Raw genomic sequence first — 18,573 nt, 5'->3', positions numbered from 1 at the left:
TCATGTTTACATTAAAAATCAACTGGTTTCCCTTGAAATTTCAATGGATCTTTTTTATGCGTGCATAATTTTGCAACATCATTTATCATTCATTTGGAAAAATATTTGTTCACTGAGTTACACAGATTTTCCATGTTAAAAATGGTTCATTATAAAAGATGAAAAAAATCTCATTTGATATTACCACTACAAGCTCACAGTAGCAGATATGAGTTTTCCAGCATTCTAATTTTTGCTTGAAAGCTACAATTTTATCATTGGCAACTAATACTGTCAGTGTTTTCCTTAAGTTACAGACTCATTTTGGTGATCTGACAAATACCCAAGTCTGACTAAACGTGTTTGTCAATCGGTCATTCTTTCAAGAAAAAATGATGTTTCCATGAAAAAGCATGGAGTTCAGCTGAGAATTCAATCACACATGTGCTTTTCCTTGAGACAACAGTCATTCTTCAGTATGTAGCAGAAGTGCTCCATGAGTACTTCCCATTTCATCACACAGAATGTTACAAAGATGAATACTCAAGGGTCAAGATTAAATAAAATTAATATTTTTTACTATTTCAGTAGAGACATTTTGAAGTTAAAATGGCATTTTTTTCCCTCTGCAAGTCCACGTGGGGACAGATACAATGACTCCCAATACAGTTTGGTGCCAACTGCCTTGATTCATGCTAAGGTGCCAGCAATTTTACCCACCCTCAGTGCAAATGCCAACAACATGAAAAAAAAGCAAATGACATTTTAGTATTACTATGAAAACAGCTTTGAACTCACAAGGCCTCTGTAAAGGGAATCTTGCAGAGGTCCACGAAGTATACTTTGAGAACTGCTTTACTGAGCTGATTCCCAAAAAACCAACATGCCAATTAAACATTAGCTACCTTAGAAAGAGTTAAATAAATTTCAAAATTACTCTACATATGATCCAAGTAAGACAAAGTGTTGGGGAAAGCAATAGATACTTTATCATATTCAGTTTGAATGCTAATCCCAAAACAGACATTAAAAAATATAAAGTCTAAGAGAATTTTTTCCTACAGATTTCATTATGAAATATTTGGCAAAGGGAATCTAATTCAAACCAGATGCTGGACTCTTGCTGAACAGTGGTTGGTTGGGAACAGTGCTAAAAGGCCCCCCTTTTGTGGAGAGGCCAGATGAGTTCATGAAAAGGCATTTTGGCAGCTTTTGCCCCACAAGTCCCATAAGCACAGCACTACTCAATATTCCACATTCTAAAGTCACCACACTTTTTTTTTTTGAGATCTTTTTTCTCTTCCAAAGAAAGCTTATAGGAAAAGACAACAAAATCCATATCCTGAAAAATCCAGAGCTCCTGTAAAACCGGTGTCTTTCTACCTGTGTCATGTATCTGGCTTTAATCTCAAGAAATGTGTAAAATAAAAATTCTCCTCATTTATCACTTTCATGCCTTCACTTATTCCTCATTGGCCTGAACTATCAGCTATTAAAATCCATGCACATACAGAGCTTTGGTTTCGAAGAATCTGTAAATGTGCAAAAATATAAACGGCAGCTCATGGTTAATTTATGTTACTCTAAGGATGTTATTTGATTTTGAAGTACAATCAACTCTTAATTTTTCAGGGTTATCTACTTTGTTTAACATAATAAAGATCCTTAATTTCTTTTCCTTACCTGTGTGTTTATGTAATCCTTTTTTATTCTGTCTCATACACGTGTAAGAACATGGTCCAAAGTATTAACAATAGAATTAGGGAAATTAAACATTCAGCCCTTTCTCATTATTCGTTTAAATCTCAAATGTTCTCTTTCCCCTACATTAAAAACACTTTCTGGCCTTGCCTCCCTCTGCAGGATACCTCCTGGTCTGGTTTCATCTTCTGGTCTCTCTCAGGGTTACCCATTACCCCTCTCTGGTTGGTAGAGGATGATTAAGCCCCACTTAATTCTATTGTGCAGTGACTTCAACCAATTCTACCTTGCCAACATGGCCACATGGAAAAACTAAACCTTTCATCTGTCTTGTTTATTCTAATCCACCAGTACTTCCTGAACAAGGAGTAAAGAAGCCCTGTTGTTACATTAATTAAACTTATTAAGAAACAACATGAATTAATTAAACTTATTAAGAAACAACATGAACTGGTATGGTGGCTCACACCTGTAATCCCAGAACTTTGGGAGGCGGAGGCATGAGAATTGTTTGAGCCCAGGAGTTTGAGACCAGACTGGGCAACACAGCAACACAGGCTAAAAAAATTAGCCTGGCATAGTGGCTTATGCCTATAGTCCTAGCTACTCGGGAAGCTGAGGTGGGAGGATGGCTTGAGCCCAGGAGTTTGAGGTTACAGTGAGCTATGATCCTGCCACTGCACACTCTAGACTGGACAATAGAGTGAGAGTTCGTCAGAAAGAAAAAAAGAGAAGGAAGGAGGGAGAGAGGAAGAGAGAGGAGAAAAGAAAGGAAAAAGAAAGGAAAAGGAAAGGAAAGGGAAGGCAGGGAAGGGGAAGGGGAAGAATAAGGAAAGGAATAGAGAAAGGAAGGCAGTCTAGGAAGCTCTATATGACCCACCCATTTAATTAATGGTGAGTTCAATTTGCATGAATGAGCATGTTTGAATTCCTCACCTTTAATATGAAACTTTGACTATCTGTAAAAATTGGTGGCAGATCAAAAAACTGCTCCTTTTCCTTTCTTTTAATTTTTTAGAGATGAGAGGTCTCACTATGTTGCCCAGGCTAGTCTTGAACTACTGGGCTCAAGTGACCCTTCCAGCCTCCCAAGAAGCTGGGATTACAGGCATGTGCCATGGCACCCAGCTAAGAGCTCTTCTTTTTTCCTTTTTTTTTTTTTTGAGACGGAGTCTCACTCTGTCACCCAGGCGGGAGTACAGTGGCGCGATCTCGGCTCACTGCAAGCTCTGCCTCCCAGGTTCATGCCATTCTCCTGCCTCGGCCTCCCTAGTAGCTGGGACTACAGGCGCCCGCCACCACACCCAGCTAATTTTTTGCAGTTTTAGTAGAGATGGGGTTTCACTGTGTTAGCCAGGATGGTCTCGATCTCCTGACCTCGTGATCCACCCGCCTCGACCTCCCAAAGTGTTGGGATTACAGGCGTGAGCCACTGCGCCTGGCCAGAGCTCCTCCTTTAACAATGACCAAATTAAACTAATTATTATACTTTTTTTTTTTTTTGAGATGGAGTCTCGCTCTGTTGCCCAGGCTGGAGTGCAGTGGCATGACCTCAGCTCAATGCAACCTCTGCCTCCAGGGTTCAAGTGATTCTTCTGCCTTAGCTTTCCAAGTAGCTGGGATTACAGGCGTGTGCCACCACGCTGGACTAATTTTTGTATTTTTAGTAGAGACAAGGTTTCTCCAGGTTGGTCAGACTGGTTTCAAACTCCTGACCTCATGATCTACCTGCCTCAGCCTCCCAAAGTGCTGGGATTATAGGCATGAGCCACCGCACCTGGCCTAATTATTATGCTTTTTACAAAGAATTCTTCTTGGGCATAATTTTCATTTAATAATAAATATTATAATTAAAGCAGCTAACATTGAGCAGTTACAATGTGTCAGGCACCATTCTAGGCAGTTTATTAGTATTAACTCATTTAATACTCACACTCACCCTACCTCATTAGGGTACACTTAACAAATGAAAAATATGTGTCACAGAAAGGTTCAGTAGCATGCTACCACTTAGTATAACATTCAGTTTATTATGAAACAGTCTCTCTTTTCAATCTTGTTGGGTTTAATTATTTTATTGAAATAACTGAATTATTAAAATATAATTCACACACCATACAATTTATCCCTTGAAGTACAATGGTCTTTCGTATATTCAGAATTTAGGAACCATCACCACATTCAATGTTAGCACATTGTCATCATCTCAAAAAGAAATCCTGTACCCATTAGCTACCTCCCCCTGTCAACGGCTAATCTACCTTCTGTCTATCCTGGGTTTGCCTATCCTGAACTTTTCATATAAATGCAACAATACAGTATGTGGTTGTTTGTGTCTGGCTTCTTTCACTTAGCATAATGTTTTCAAGATTCATTTACATTGTAGTGTGTATCAGAACATTATTGTTTTTAACTGCAAAATAGTATTCCACTGTGTGGATATGTCACATTTTATTTATCCGTTCATCAGTTGAGGGACACTTAGGTTGTTTCCACTCTTAGGCTATTGTGAATAATGCTGTTATGAATGGTCATATGTAAGTTTTCATGTGGACATAAGTTTTCATTACTCTTGGGCATAACTTAGGAATGGAATTATGGGTCACAGCGTAACTCTACGTTTAGCTTTTGAGAAACTGCCAGACTGCCTTGCACAGCAAGTATACATTTTACATTCTCACCAGCAGTGTATAAAGATTCCATTTTCTCCACATCGTTGTTCACACTTTTTATTTTATCTGTCTTTTTAATTATAGCCATCCCAGTGGGTGGGAAATGATATCTCACTGTGGTTTTGATTTGCATTTCCCTGATGGTTAAGGATGCTGAACATCTTTTCATGTTCTTATTGGCCATTTGTATATCTTCTTTGGACAAATATCTATTCATATCACTTTCCCATTTCTTTTTTTTTTTTTTTTTTGAGAGGGAGTCTCGCTCTGTCACCCAGGCTGGAGTGCAGTGGTGAGATTTCAGTTCACTGCAACCTCCACCTCTGGGTTCAAGCAATTCTCCTGCCTCAGCCTCCCAAGTAGCTGGGATTACAGTCCACGCCACCATGCCTGGCTAATTTTTGTATTTTTAGTAGGGACGGGGTTTCACCATGTTTGTCAGGCTGGTCTTTTAACTCCTGACCTCAGGTGATCCACTCACCTTGGCCTCCCAAAGTGCTGAGATTACAGGCATAAGACACTGCGCCCAGCCCTGTTTCTTAATTGCGTAATTTATCTTTTCATTACTGACTTGGAAAATTCTTTTTTTTTTTCTTGAGACAAGAGTCTCACTCTGTCACCTAAGCTGGAGTGCAGTGGTGCAATCTCAGCTCACAGCAACCTCTGCCTCCCATATCCAGGCGATCCTCCTGCCTCAGCCTCCTGAGTAGCTGGGATTACAGGTATGCAACACCACACTGGCTAATTTTTATATTTTTAGTAGAGATGGGGTTTCACCATGTTGGTCAGGCTGGTCTTGAACTCCTGACCTCAGATGATAGGCCTGCCTCAGTATCCCAAAGTGCTAGGATTACAGATGTGAGCCACCATGCCTGGACAAGAATTCTTTATATATTCTAGACACAAGTCTCGTCAGATATATGATTTTGAAATATTTTCTCCCATTCTGTGAGTTATTTTTTCACTTTCTTGATGGTGACATTTGGAGCACAAGAGCTTTCAAGTTTCTTAAAGTCAAATTTATCTATTTTTTCTCTTGTTAACTGTGCTTTTGGTATCATATCTGAGAAGACTCTGCCTAACCCAAAGTCATGAAGATTTACTATATTTTATTCTACGAGTTTTATAATTTTAGCTCTTAAATCTTGTCTATATCTTTTCCCTACTTGCAAATTAATACCAGTGGTAGTACACACACCACCCCATCTCATTCTTTAGTACCAAAGTGCTTTGGTGGTCCATGCCTAATCTACTTGATAGCCAAGAAATTATTTGCTTATGGCATTATAATTTCCAGTATTAAACAAAAGCTCATCTATGGAATGTGATAAATTTCTGCTTCATGCTTCCAGGTGCACACATTTTAAAAAAGAATAAAGCTACCTTCCTTGCATTCTATGATCAGAACCAAAGTGTAAGCTGATTCTACAAAATTTAAACTTAAGAGATCTCCAGAGCCATATTCCTAAACTCTAAATCTTTGGAAAATATAAATTTATTTGCTCTAATTATAATTACTAAGACACGGTCACATATTTTTATAGGATTATCATCAAGTTCCTAATGTAATCATGACAGAGAAACTATAACTTAAGTAAAGAATTTAATTCAACTAAGATTTATTGATAGCCTCCTACATGCAAAGCATTGTGGGAAGTGCTGAGATGACTAAATCAGAGTTCTTGACTTCAAGGAGGTTATAATTTAGTGGGGATTAAAAAAACCAAATATTAAGAAATTTACAATAAATAATACTGTATATTTTATTTTATTTTTTTAAAAGAGAAACTGATAATTAAATTCAGTCTTTCTGCAGGACTATTCTGTCCTGAAGGAATTAATGAGGGCATACCTCCCTAATACTGAGGCTCAGCAAATCCTTTATTTCATTCTGTGATCTAGGAGCTCCAGCTCTAAATTATGGAGATACTACTGGAAGCCTATGTGAAAACGATTTTTTTTATAAAAAGAATAATATATGTAAGGGAAGAATAATATATGTGGTAAGTTAAGGAAATCTTTTAAAGTGAAACTTTTCCTGTAATGCAAAGAATACTCTGCCTTACATGAATCTTTGTCTCCTCAAAGCAGGAAAACCCCACTATTCCCACTGGGATATTCCAGATAGTTTCAGCATTTAGCTCTTTTGACTACCAAATACTTTCCCATGACACTCTTCTTTAATGTGTAGTTTTTGAGTTATACCAACACCTGATTATTTTATAAGTCCAAAAAAATTTGAATTTGGGTATGTTTTCTAGTTTCACAGTTATGATCCCTTAAGACATCTTGGCTCCCAAGTCTAAATTTCTCTATTCTTTTCCCTTTCAGCCCTCCATATGTGGAATGCTAGAAACACCCTGTGGCTTCAGGTCAAATCAATGGTTATTTCATAGAATCAAAATGATGTGTTCTTACATTAGAAAGAGAAGTTGAACAATATTTTGGCTGAGTTGTGTGGTTTATCCACAGTACCACATTCTGGTTTAAATGATTTCATCACTCAGTCAAAAGGCTGCCACAATTTTCAGTGGTTTTCTAGTCACAGTCAATAAAATAAAGAAAAAAAAACCCCTATAATCTTCATGACTAAGCAAGTCTTGAAAGGGAACAGTTAGGAAGTTTCTTTGACAACTTAAAAGGTACACACAAAAATGCTCAGGAAAAAAACAATTTATTCTGAGCTAGCAGCTGCAAAATGATCAATAAGATTGTAAAAGAAAAAATTTTTGTCTGCATCCGCTACTTAAATGCTCTTTTAGGCACCTAAGATAACAAAATTCACTTTAAAATTCCTTTGTAGATTTAGAGTAGGATAAATATTTTATTTCCTTATCTTTAGTCTTACTTACCTTGTGGCAACAAGTGGGTAGCTGTGGCATGGTGATGCCCAGGCATCTCTTGTCCATGGCATACAGTCATAGAGCAGCAAATCCTTCTCAGTCACAGCCATAAGGACAGGTCTCCATTGCTGTCTTCCACCATCTAGTTTTGCCTGTTACAATGGAAAAATTCAGAAATCAGGGCTAACTATAATGATATGTCTTTGTAAAAGTTCCTTCAGTGATGGCCTAACACAATGGGTCTCCATGTTGTTTTCCCAACCTGATGGACTTGACATACAGGAAACATCTCACCAAGTTTACACTGGTAGGGACTCTCCACTGTGAGGTGTGAAGTGGTGTGTGTATTAGAGTTATAAACATTATCTAGTGATACAACAGTTTTTCCCCATTCCATAATAACTGAGCATTGCCAATTCTGTTTTTTCTTTTATTGAGATAGGGTCTCACTCAGCTTCCCAAAGAGCTGCGATTACAGGCATGAGCCACACATCTGGCCAATATTGTCAATTCTAATTAAATATATAGTAATATGTTCAAAATTATAAGTTTCAGAATGTCTGATGTGTAATATCTTCTAAACATAGGACAGAAACTACTACTACCAAGTAAGTCTGTATAATGTAAACATCAAAGTTTTTCATCAAGACTTACAATAAGAAATATAGTTTACATTGCAACCCAATATACGCATACATAGATAGTTGAATAAAATATTTTCCGAATAACATAACTCTCTTATTTTGTGCAATGTAATCTGTTAATGTCTATCTTTTTTTTTTTTTTTGAGACAGTCTCGGTCTGTCGCCAGGCTGGAGTGCAGTGGCACAATCGCGGCTCACTGCAACCTTTTTTTTTTTTTTTTTTTTTTTTTTGAGACGGAGTCTTGCTCTGTCGCCCAGGCTGGGGTGCAGTGGCCGGATCTCAGCTCACTGCAAGCTCCACCTCCCGGGTTTATGCCATTCTCCTGCCTCAGCCTCCCGAGTAGCTGGGACTACAGGCGCTCGCCACCTCGCCCGGCTAGTTTTTTGTATTTTTTAGTAGAGATGGGGTTTCACCGTGTTAGCCAGGATGGTCTCGATCTCCTGACCTCGTGATCCACCCGTCTCGGCCTCCCAAAGTGCTGGGATTACAGGCTTGAGCCACCGCGCCCGGCCTGCTCACTGCAACCTTTACCTCCTGCCTCAGCCTCCTGAGTAGTTAGGACTACAGGTGTGTGCCACCACACCCAGCTAATTTTTGTATTTTTAGTAGAGATGGGTTTTACCACGTTGGCCAGGGTGGTCTTGATCTCCTGATCTCATGATCCACCCGCCTTGGCCTCCCAAAGCGCTGGGATTACAGGTATGGGACACCTTGCCCGGCCCGTCTATCGTATTTTTTTAAAACGCAGATCATGATTCACTATGTCGTTTTTTTTTTTTCTTTTTGAGACGGAGTTTCGCTCTTGTTGCCCAGGCCGGAGTGCAATGGTGCAATCTCAGCTTACTGCAGTCTCAGCCTCCCGGGTTCAAGTGATTCTCCTGCTTCAGCCTACTGAGTGGCTGGGATTATAGGCATATGCCACCACACCCAGCTAATTTTGTATTTTTAGTAGAAACAAGGTTTCTCCATGTTGGTCAGGCTGGTCTCGAACTCCTGATTTCAGGTCATCTGCCCGCCTCAACCTCCCAAAGTGCTGGGATTACTGGAGTGAGCCATAGCGCCAGACCCGCTGTGTGTGTGTTTTGTTTTGTTTTGTTTTGTTTTTTGAGACGCAGTATCACTCTGTTGCCCAGGTTGGAGTACAGTGGTGCGATCTCGGCTTACTGCAACCTCTGCCTCCTGGGTTCAAGCAATTCTCCTGCCTCAGCCTCCTGAGTAGCTGGGACTACAGGTGCATGCTGCCACGCCCAGCTAATTTTTTTGTATTTTAGAAGAGATGGGGTTTCACTGTATTGCCCAGGCTGGCCTTGAACTCCTGGGCTCAGGCAATCTGCCTGCCTCGGCCTCCTAGAGTGCTAGGATTACAGGTGTAAGCCAATGTGCCCAGCCTCACTGTGTTGTATTTTTAAAAAATTATTATTAACCCAGAACTTAACAGCTTAAGAAAACACTTAAACTATGTTCCAAGAGTTCTCCATTGTATTTTATTACTATTATTATTATTATTATTATTATTATGTTTTTAGACAGAGTCGTGTTCTGTCACCCAGGCTGGAGTGCAATGGCAAGATCTTGGTTCACTGCAACCTCCACCTCCCGGGTTCAAGCAATTCTCCTGCCTCAGCCTCCTGACTACCTGAGATTACAGGCACCCGCCACCACGCCCAGCTAATTTTTTGTATTTTTAGTACAGCCAGGGTTTCACCATGTTGGCCATACTAGTCTCGAACTCTTGACCTCAGGTGATCCACCTACTTCAGCCTCCCAAAGTGCTGGGATTACAAGCATGAGCCACCGTGCCTGGCCCATTGTATTTTAGAAATTTATGTTTCAGCTTAGAAGGTTGCATTGAATTTACTTGTATAATGCTCAGTTATCTCTAAAAATGTTTTAAACTTCAGGAAAACAACTACTATTTATCCATACTGTCAAGGATCCAAGGCCAAAAAGCCAAAGACTATATTCAAGAAAAGCCCTGTCATGATCAAAACTTTTCCCTCCTCAGGAGACCTCTGAGCAAGGACTGTTTAACAACACTGTATTTTAACACTGACAGCTTCAAGGAGAATTCAAATTGACAATCACTTATCTCTGAAAGTGTTGCCTTTAGAGCCCTTTTCACGTGCTTTCCTTAAGGACTTCTGAAGGTAATCTGGACATGAGAACCTTACATCTCTAATCTGAAAGTGGCCTGAGTGGTTTGGTTCTGTGCTATAATATCTATCACTGGGACTCTCTTCTCCTAGCCAAGGCCACGAGCTAGATCCCAAAAGTGGGAAATTAATTCTAGCCAGTGAAGGGACTAGTGTTCTACCATGTGCTGAAAGCAACAAAAGACAAAACCTAACACTGAGAATTCAAGCAAAATATTGTAGAAATAATTATACATTTCTTATCAGTGAACCTTAGTTTTCCAAGACTCTATATTAGTCTGTGGTTAACTCTCCAATGTCTGGAAGGAGAGTATCAGCTCTAAAGAGGTTCTCTTAGAATCATACATTTTTGGATCACACATATCCCCAAAAAAATTCCAGTTTATGTTCACTACTAGGTATTTGTTCCCAAGACTATTACAGACAATATTTCAATAGGTTACATCAGATAGAACTGTCTTCCCAAAGGGTTAAAATGATAAACTGATTTTAATCCAGGCGCGGTGGCTCACGCCTGTAATCCCAACACTTGGGGAGGCCAAGTCAGGCAGATCATGAGATCAGGAGATCGAGACCATCCTGGCCAACATGGTGAAACCCCATCTCTACAAAAATTAGCTGGGCGTGGTGGCACGTGCCTGTAGTCCCAGCTACTCAGAAGGCTGAGGCAGGAGAATCGCTTGAACCAGGGAGGCGGAGGTTGCAGTGAGCTGAGATCGTGCCACTGCACTCCAGCCTGGAAACAGAGCGAGACTGTCTAAAAAAAAAAAAAAAAAGATAAACTGATTTTTGAAAATAAATGTTTTCCTGGCTGGGTGTGCTGGCTCACATCTGTAATCTTGACACTTTGGGAGCCCCAAGTGGGCAGATCACTTGAGCCTGGGCAACTTGGTAAAAACCTCATCTCTACAAAAACTACAAAAATCAGCCAGGCATGATGGTGTGCATCTGTAGTCCCAGCAACTCAAGAGACTGAGGTGGGAGGATCACTTCAGCCCAGGAGGTAGAGGTTGCAGTGAACTGAGATTGTACTACTGCACTCCAGCCTGGGGAACAGAGTGAGACCCTGTTTCACAAATAAAATAAAGTAAACAAGTAAATAATTTTTCCCCTTAAGTTACAAGAGAGAGATTTTTGAAGGCTAGATCAGAGTATAAGCATTTGGAAAACCTAAATTAAATGTATGTCTTCCCAAAGAAGGTATTTTAAGCCCTAAAGGAAAGATGCTAATGCCAATGGGAGCGATGTTCAATTTCAAGAAAGAGAACTTTAATTAACATGTTTTTCAAACTGTTTACTCTCTTAGCTCTTTCAAGTCCTTCGTTTTTAGAGAATATCTTTTCCCTCTTTTACTTATATTGGGGAAAAAAATGAAACCTAAATTTAATCATTCTGATTGCCTATTTGCCTTAAGTTTTGTTGGTTTTTTTTTTTTTTTTTTTTTTGGTGATGGAATTTCGCTCTGTTGCCCAAGCTAGAGTACAATGGCACCATCTCGGCTCACTGCAAACTCCACCTCCCGGGTTCAAGAGATTCTCCTACCTCAGCCTCCTGAGTAGCTAGGATTACAGGTGTCTGCCACCATGCCCAGCTAATTTTATATTTTTAGTAGAGATGGGGGTTTTGCCATGTTGGCCAGGCTGGTCTCGAACTCCTGACCTCCTGAGGTGGGTGATCCACCCACCTCAGCCTCCCAAAGTGCTGGGATTCCAGGCGTGAGCCACCACATCTGGCCTTGCCTTAACTTTTAAGGACACTGTTTGCTTTCAGTGAAGTCAAACGCTGTCTGCTATATATAGTATGTGTTTTTCGATTATGGTAGCACAAGCAGCCTTGGGGATCCCACCATTGAGTTTCTGGCCAGAGACAAAAGGGATACGAATGTTAGGGCTTTGGTTTGCTTGTGTTTGAATACCCACACATACACAAACCTGGCCAAACTACAGCTTTCTCCAAATTTTCTTTTTTTTTCCCTCATGGAGATTCACCCTGTTGCCCAGGCTAGAGTGCAATGGTACAATCTCGCCTCACTGCAACCTCTCCCTCCCGGATTCAAACAATTCTCCTGCCTCAGCCTCCTGAGTAGCTGAGATTACAGGTGCCCACCACCACGCTCAGCTAATTCTTGTATTTTTAGTAGAGACGGGGTTTCACCATGTTGGCCAGGCTTGTCTCAAACTCCTGACCTCATGATCTGCCTGCCTCAGCCTCCCAAAGTGCTGGGATTACAGGCGTGAGCCACCGTTTTGGGCCTCCAAATTTTATTTCTAATAAACAGAGGTGGACAGCACCAAAGATGAAAAAATACTAATAGTTATTATTCATTTCCCTTTTTGACAGGCAACGTACTTCTGGTTCTTTATTTTATTATTACAATAAAAAATGGACAGCAAAAAGTAAATAAATAATTACACTAATACCAACTGAATGTATATGATCCTAACTTGAGTCTTTATGCACTTTGAGAGTTAAAAGGCATCAAGTAGTAACTGTTAAAATAAACCTTCCTTGGTTGTCTTGCCTTTTCTTTTCTTTTTTTCTTTTTTTCTTTTTTTGACGGAGTCTTGCTCTGTCGCTCAGGCTGGAGTGCAGTGGCGCGATCTCGGCTCACTGCAAGCTCCGCCTCCCGGGTTCACGGCATTCTCCTGCCTCAGTCTCCCGAGTAGCTGGGATTACAGGCACCCACCACCATGCCTGGCTACTTTTCTATATTTTAGTAGAGATGGAGTTTCACTGTGTTACTCAGGATGGTCTTGATCTCCTGACCTCGTGATCTGCCCGCCTCAGCCTCCCAAAGTGCTGGGATTACAGGTGTAAGCCAACACGCCCGGCTTCATTTTTTTTTTTTTTTGAGACAGGGTCTTACTCTGTTCCCCAGGCTAGGGAGCAGGAGCACAAACACTCACTGTAGGCTCACGAGACTCACTGCAGCCTCGACCTCCTGGGATCGAGTGATTCTCCCACCTCAGAATCTTGAAAAGCTGGGACCACAGGTGCCCACCATCTCTCCTAGCTAATTTTTAAAAAATTTTTGTGTAAAGATGGGGTCTCACTTTGTTACCTAAGCTGGTCTTGAATTCCTGGGCTCAAGCGTTCCTCTCGCCCACCTCCCAAAAGCTGGGATTACAGGCACAAACCACGGTACCCGGCCTTTGGCTTTTCTCATTAATGCCCAGGCCTGGGTCTCCCACAGTCGCAAAGAGGCACTGCTGCTGCTACTTTCTTGTCTCTGCACCTGACCCTTCCTAGGACCTGTGATGCCAAGGCCATTGTGAGGGGCAAAAAAGTCACGGTTTAGCCCCAGCTAAAACGAGGGCTCTCGCTCTTCTGGTCTCCTGGGTCTGCCCCACCTGAAGACATGAGCGGTGAGTTGGCTCCAAGTAAAAGCACAGAGCATATATCCACCTCACCTGTTCCCTGACAAATAATGACTTATACTGCATATTTTCCAAGCATAGCAAAGTTGTAAAGGTTACTATAATGAAATATAAACATACCAGGAAGAGTAAAGAGGTTGCATTTATTTTATTTTTCGATAAAATAATCTGCACAAAACAGTACTAGGGCAATAAACAACAGTTATTTGGTAGAGTGATAAAAGCAAGCATCACTATTGACAACAGAAGAGCAGCCGAGTTCACCCAAAGGCAGAACTACTTTGATGAATCTAAGTGTTATGTTTGTGGGAAAAGTGGACACCTAAGTTACGCCTGTCTGAAAAATATGCTTGAAGAACGTGAACCTCCAAAGAAGAAAGAAAAAAAAAGAAAGTTCCTGAACCAGTAGAAGAAACTGCAGAAGTAGAAGACAGTGAAGATTAAGGGGAGAATCCTAGTCTTGACAGCCTTATGCCACAGCATTCCAAAAAGCCAAAACTGAGGAGGAAGAAAAGAAGAAAAAAAGAAAATCCAGTTCAGGAGGTCCCTCAACATCAGATGATTCAAGACGCTCAAGAATAAAGAAAAGCACATATTTCAGTGATAAGGAAGAACTCAAGTGATTAAAATTGCATTTATTGGCCAGGCGCAGTGACTCACACCTGTAATCCCAGCACTTTGGGAGGCCTAGGCGGGCGGATCACCAGGTCGGGAAATCAAGACCATCCTGGGTAACATGGTGAAACCCTGTCTCTCCTAAAAATACAAAACATTAGCCGGGCTTGGTGGCAGGTACCTGTAGTCCCAGCTACTCAGGAGGCTGAGGCAGAAGAATGGCGTGAACCTGGGAGGAGGAGCTTGCAGTGAGCCAAGATAGCACCACTGCACTCCAGACAGAGTGAGACTCTGTCTCGAAAAAAAAAAAACCATTACATTTATTTTGTATACATCACTAAAATAAAAAAGTCTTGGCATACAAAGTTAAAAAAAAATACTCAAATGCTTAAAAAAACTCATTTAATAGATAACATGTCCTCCATTTGGTGGACTCAAAAAAATCTCCCTTTAAGAATATAACCGTCAGGGCGCAGTGGCTCACACCTGTAATCCCAGCACTATGGGAGGCTGAGGCAGGTGATCACTTGAGGTCATGAGTTTGAGACCAGCCTGACCAACATGGTGAAACCCCGTCTCTACTAAAAATACAAAATTAGCTGAGCATGGTGGTGCGCACCTGTAATCCCAGCTACTTAAGAGGCTGAGGCACAAGAACTGCTTGAATCCAGGAGGCAGAAGTAGCAGTGAGCCAAGATTGCACCATTGCACTCCAGCCTGGGCAACAAGAGCTAAACTCCGTCTCAAAAAAAAAAAGAACATACCCAGACCGGGCACAGTGGCTCATGCCTATAATCCTAGCACTTTGGGAGGCTAAGTTGGGAAGATGACCTGGGCCCAGGAGTTTGAGACCAGCCTGGGCAACACAGTGAGATCCTATCTCTACAAAAAATAATTTTAAAATTAGCCTGGTGTGGTGGTACGTGCTTGTAGTCCTAGCTACTCAGAAGACTGAAGTGGGAGGATTGCTTGGGCCCAGGAGGTTGAGGCTGCAGTGAGCCATGATTACACCACTGCACTTCAGCCCGCGTGAAAGAATGAGACCCTGCCTCAAAAAAAAAAGTAGAGTGGAATGGTGGTTCCCAGTGGCTGGGGTGAGGCGTAAATGGGGAAAGTGAAGATGTTGGTCAAATGGTACAAAGTTTCAATTAAACAGGATGAATAAATTCTGGTAATCTTTTGCATAGTATGGTGACTATAGTTAATAATAATATATTGACCGGGCATAGTAGCTCACACCTGTAATCCCAGAACTTTGGGAGGGTGAGGCGGATGGATGACCTGAGGTCAGGAGTTTGACACCAGTCTGGCCATCATGGTGAAATCCCATCTCTACTAAAAATACAAAAATTAGCTGGGTGTGGTGGCATGTGCCTGTAATCCCAGTTACTCAGGAGGCTGACGCAGGAGAATAGCTTGAACTTGGGAGGCAAAGGTTGCAGTGAGCCAAGATCGCACCACTGCACTCCAGCCTGGGCGACAGAGTAAGACCTCATTTCAAAAAAATAAATTGCGTATTTCAAAATACGTTAAAAGAAAAAATTTTAAATGTTTTTACCACAAAGAAATGATAAATATTTGAGGTGATGGATATGTTGATTAGCCTGATTTGAGCATTCCACAATGTATACATGTATCAAAACATTATATTGTATCCCATAAATATACATAATTATTTGCCAATTTAAAAAAACCACTGTGAACATGGAAATTAAACAAAACAAACAAACAAACAAAACAAAAACCAATATAACCAGTTAAAGGGTAAAATCAGTCACATAAAAATTAGTATCAATAACCTAGGAGGCGGAGCTTGCAGTGAGCCGAGATCGCGCCACCGCACTTCAGCCTGGGCGACAGAGCAAGACTCCATCTCCAAAAAAACAAAAAGAGAAATATCCCCTACCCTCTGAACTCTCACTATCTAAACTTAGGAACTGATGTGAACCTTTGGATAAATCCCTTACTAACCAAAGTTTTACTATTTACTGTCAGAAACTTAAGAACTGAATATATGCAGATAATGTTGATATCCTTATCTGATCTACCTGGACATAGGAGCCAAAGGATCTGGACAGTGCATGTGTGAAAGGACCCAGCTAATTTTTTTTTAGTTGTTAATTTTTTGTAGAGATGGGGTTTTGCCATATTGCCCTGGTTGGTCTCAAACTCCTGGTCTTAAGCGATCCTCCCACCTCAGCCTCCCAAAGTGTTGGTTTTACAGGTATGAGCTACCACATCCTGCCTCATATTTTCTTTTTATTTGCATAAAGAAACTCTCAAAAGATTCAATAGAAAGGAATAAGAGTTGTTACCTTCCCAGGGCAAAGGGCATGACAGGTGGATAGGTAACAGGAATGAGGGCAAGACTTTTCACCTATTAATTTTTTGTTTGATTTTTCAACCATGTGAATGTGTTACCTTTTTAAAATCATGAGGATTTTGAACAATGCCAGAAGCACAGAACAATTACCATTTAATTCAAGTTTTCAACTAGCATATAAAATATAGAAACAATGATAAACACAACTAAAATGTTAAAATTTTCAAAGTCATAAGTACTTATACCATGACTTTCACTCATTTATTAGTTATTCTAATTATGCTTTATAGAAATGATCACTGTACTAATATTACATTCTCATTATAATTTTATTTGAAATGTTCATAAAAAGTTGAGAAGTGGCAAAAAATAAAATAAAAAAATTACTCTTGCTGGTGACCAAAATTGGCCCCTGAATTACCACAATTACTTGGTACCACCAAGATCACCAGGCACCACCACAGATCTACCACATCAGAACTGCTTTGAGGACAATATCCTCCTCAAATAAATAAAATCAACCTGGGCTTAAAAAAAAAAAGTTAGAACTATGTTGGGGTGGAAGGTGGGAACCAGTGGGAAACTGTACTTAAAAAAAAAAAAAAAAAAAAATCAAAACTGAAAGAACAGAATCCTTCCTGTGCTGATTCTGCTGTATTTGGGAACCAGTTATTTAGTCCACTCCCTGGCCCTTTGCACACACAACTAGGATTCAAAACGTAAGTTTCAAAAAGACTCAAAAGCAGTGAAAAACAGAGCTAGCACTTAAACACTCATCTCTGAACCCCCTAGTCCAGTCCTTTTTTTTTCAAGCCCCTCTAGCCTAGCTGATGGTGAAGAAAAAAGATGTAACATAATGTCACATAGAACTTTTACTCTCCTTTTGTCAAACATGGGATCTAAAATAACTTGGGCTTTCAAGTTCTTCTTTTCCTTTCACTCAACATCTACTCAGGCTTTCTTGTTTCTTTTTTTTTCACTTTTCAGTTATGGAAGACAATTGTACCTCTGTCTAATTGTAAAATCGTTTGTATATTTTATACTTTTCCCAGAGCAGGAGAATCAACTACAGCCTGCTGCCCCTAGAAGCTCTTCTAGTCAGGAACAAGGGTTGGGAAACTATGACCCCTGGGCCAGATCCAGCCAACCACCAGTTTACTTGTTTTTGTAAATAAAGTTTTACTGAAACGCAGTCACACCCATTCATTTTCCTATTGCCTATTACAGTTGTCTTGCTACAACAGAAGAATCAAGTAGTTGTGATGCTATCTTGCCCTTTACAGAAAAAGTTAGCTGAACCTGATCTAAAATCATGAAAATTATCCTCTGTCATTAAGGATAGAGATGGTAATAAGAACTTCTTTTTAGTAACAGTATGATAGTGATTACTATGTCAGTTACTTCTGGTTGAGTGGATAATTAGCAACAAATAGCCAAAGGCAGAAGGAGAAAAAGGAAGGTGAAACAAAAGACCGAAAAACAAAAGATCTGCAAGTTAGATATCCAGGACCTAACTGCATGTTAAGTATTACAGATATCTAAAATGAGGAACCATCCTGGCTCTGAATGGGAACCAGGTGATACCTGCCTCCCAGCCTACCTGTTCTGCCAGCCAGGCAATATGCTTGACCTCTTTACTGCCTCCTGCTGTACTGGTTGCCCCAAGCATGGCGTTGAGTTCAGCCAACACCTGTGGGAGGAGAGCCATTATGTTGGTGTGGATAGCTACGAACCAGGAGTGTGCTGTGGCTGTATCTTTGCAGCGTAGGATCAACGTGTTCCTGCTATCAGGAGAATGTAGCTCTATCAATCTGTGTGGAAAAAGAAAAAAAAAAAATGAGCTAGGACAGAAGTCACCAAACCTGCCAGGTTTAAAATACATAACTGCAAATCTATTTTAACTTAGCATTTTCAAATACATCTGTATACTCAAATAAAGATACTTTCAGGCCGGGCGCGGTGACTCAAGCCTGTAATCCCAGCACTTTGGGAGGCCGAGACAGGTAGATCACGAGGTCAGGAGATCGAGACCATCCTGGCTAACATGGTGAAACCCCGTCTCTACTAAAAAATACAAAAAACTAGCCGGGCGAGGTGGCGGGCGCCTGTAGTCCCAGTTACTCGGGAGGCTGAGGCGGGAGAATGGCGTGAACCCGGGAGGCGGAGCTTGCAGTGAGCTGAGATCCGGCCACTGCACTCCAGCCTGGGCGACAGAGCGAGACTCCGTCTCAAAAAAAAGATACGTTCTCGGCCAGGCACAGTAGC

The 18,573-nt window shown here is 40.8% G+C and overlaps 1 protein-coding gene and 1 pseudogene across 14 annotated transcripts in view; one reads left to right on the top strand and one right to left on the bottom strand.

Moving 5' to 3' along the window:
* SNTB2 (syntrophin beta 2) overlaps positions 1-18,573 on the bottom strand; it is a 116,445-nt gene that overhangs the window by 26,651 nt on the left and 71,221 nt on the right. For 5 of the 14 annotated variants that reach the window (XR_012429097.1, XR_012429098.1, XM_074027506.1 and 2 more), the window contains 2 exons: positions 17,909-18,119; positions 7,205-7,347 (listed from right to left, as the gene is read on the bottom strand). Coding sequence is in view for 4 of the 14 variants with exons in the window: in XM_074027506.1 (XP_073883607.1) it covers positions 7,205-7,347; positions 17,909-18,119 (354 nt within the window). In the remaining 10 variants the exon portion in view is untranslated. Of the gene's footprint in view, positions 1-7,204; positions 7,348-17,908; positions 18,120-18,573 lie in introns of those variants that run through there. The other 9 variants (XR_012429099.1, XR_012429101.1, XR_012429100.1 and 6 more) reach the window with 4 other exon arrangements.
* LOC102116373 (zinc finger CCHC-type and RNA-binding motif-containing protein 1 pseudogene) lies at positions 13,352-14,022 on the top strand (annotated as a pseudogene).

Source organism: Macaca fascicularis, chromosome 20 (assembly GCF_037993035.2).
Source record: "Macaca fascicularis isolate 582-1 chromosome 20, T2T-MFA8v1.1".
Lineage (NCBI taxonomy): Eukaryota > Metazoa > Chordata > Mammalia > Primates > Cercopithecidae > Macaca > Macaca fascicularis.
The sequence above is the reverse complement of the archived record's forward strand: the minus strand, read 5'-3'. Positions and strand labels throughout refer to the sequence as shown.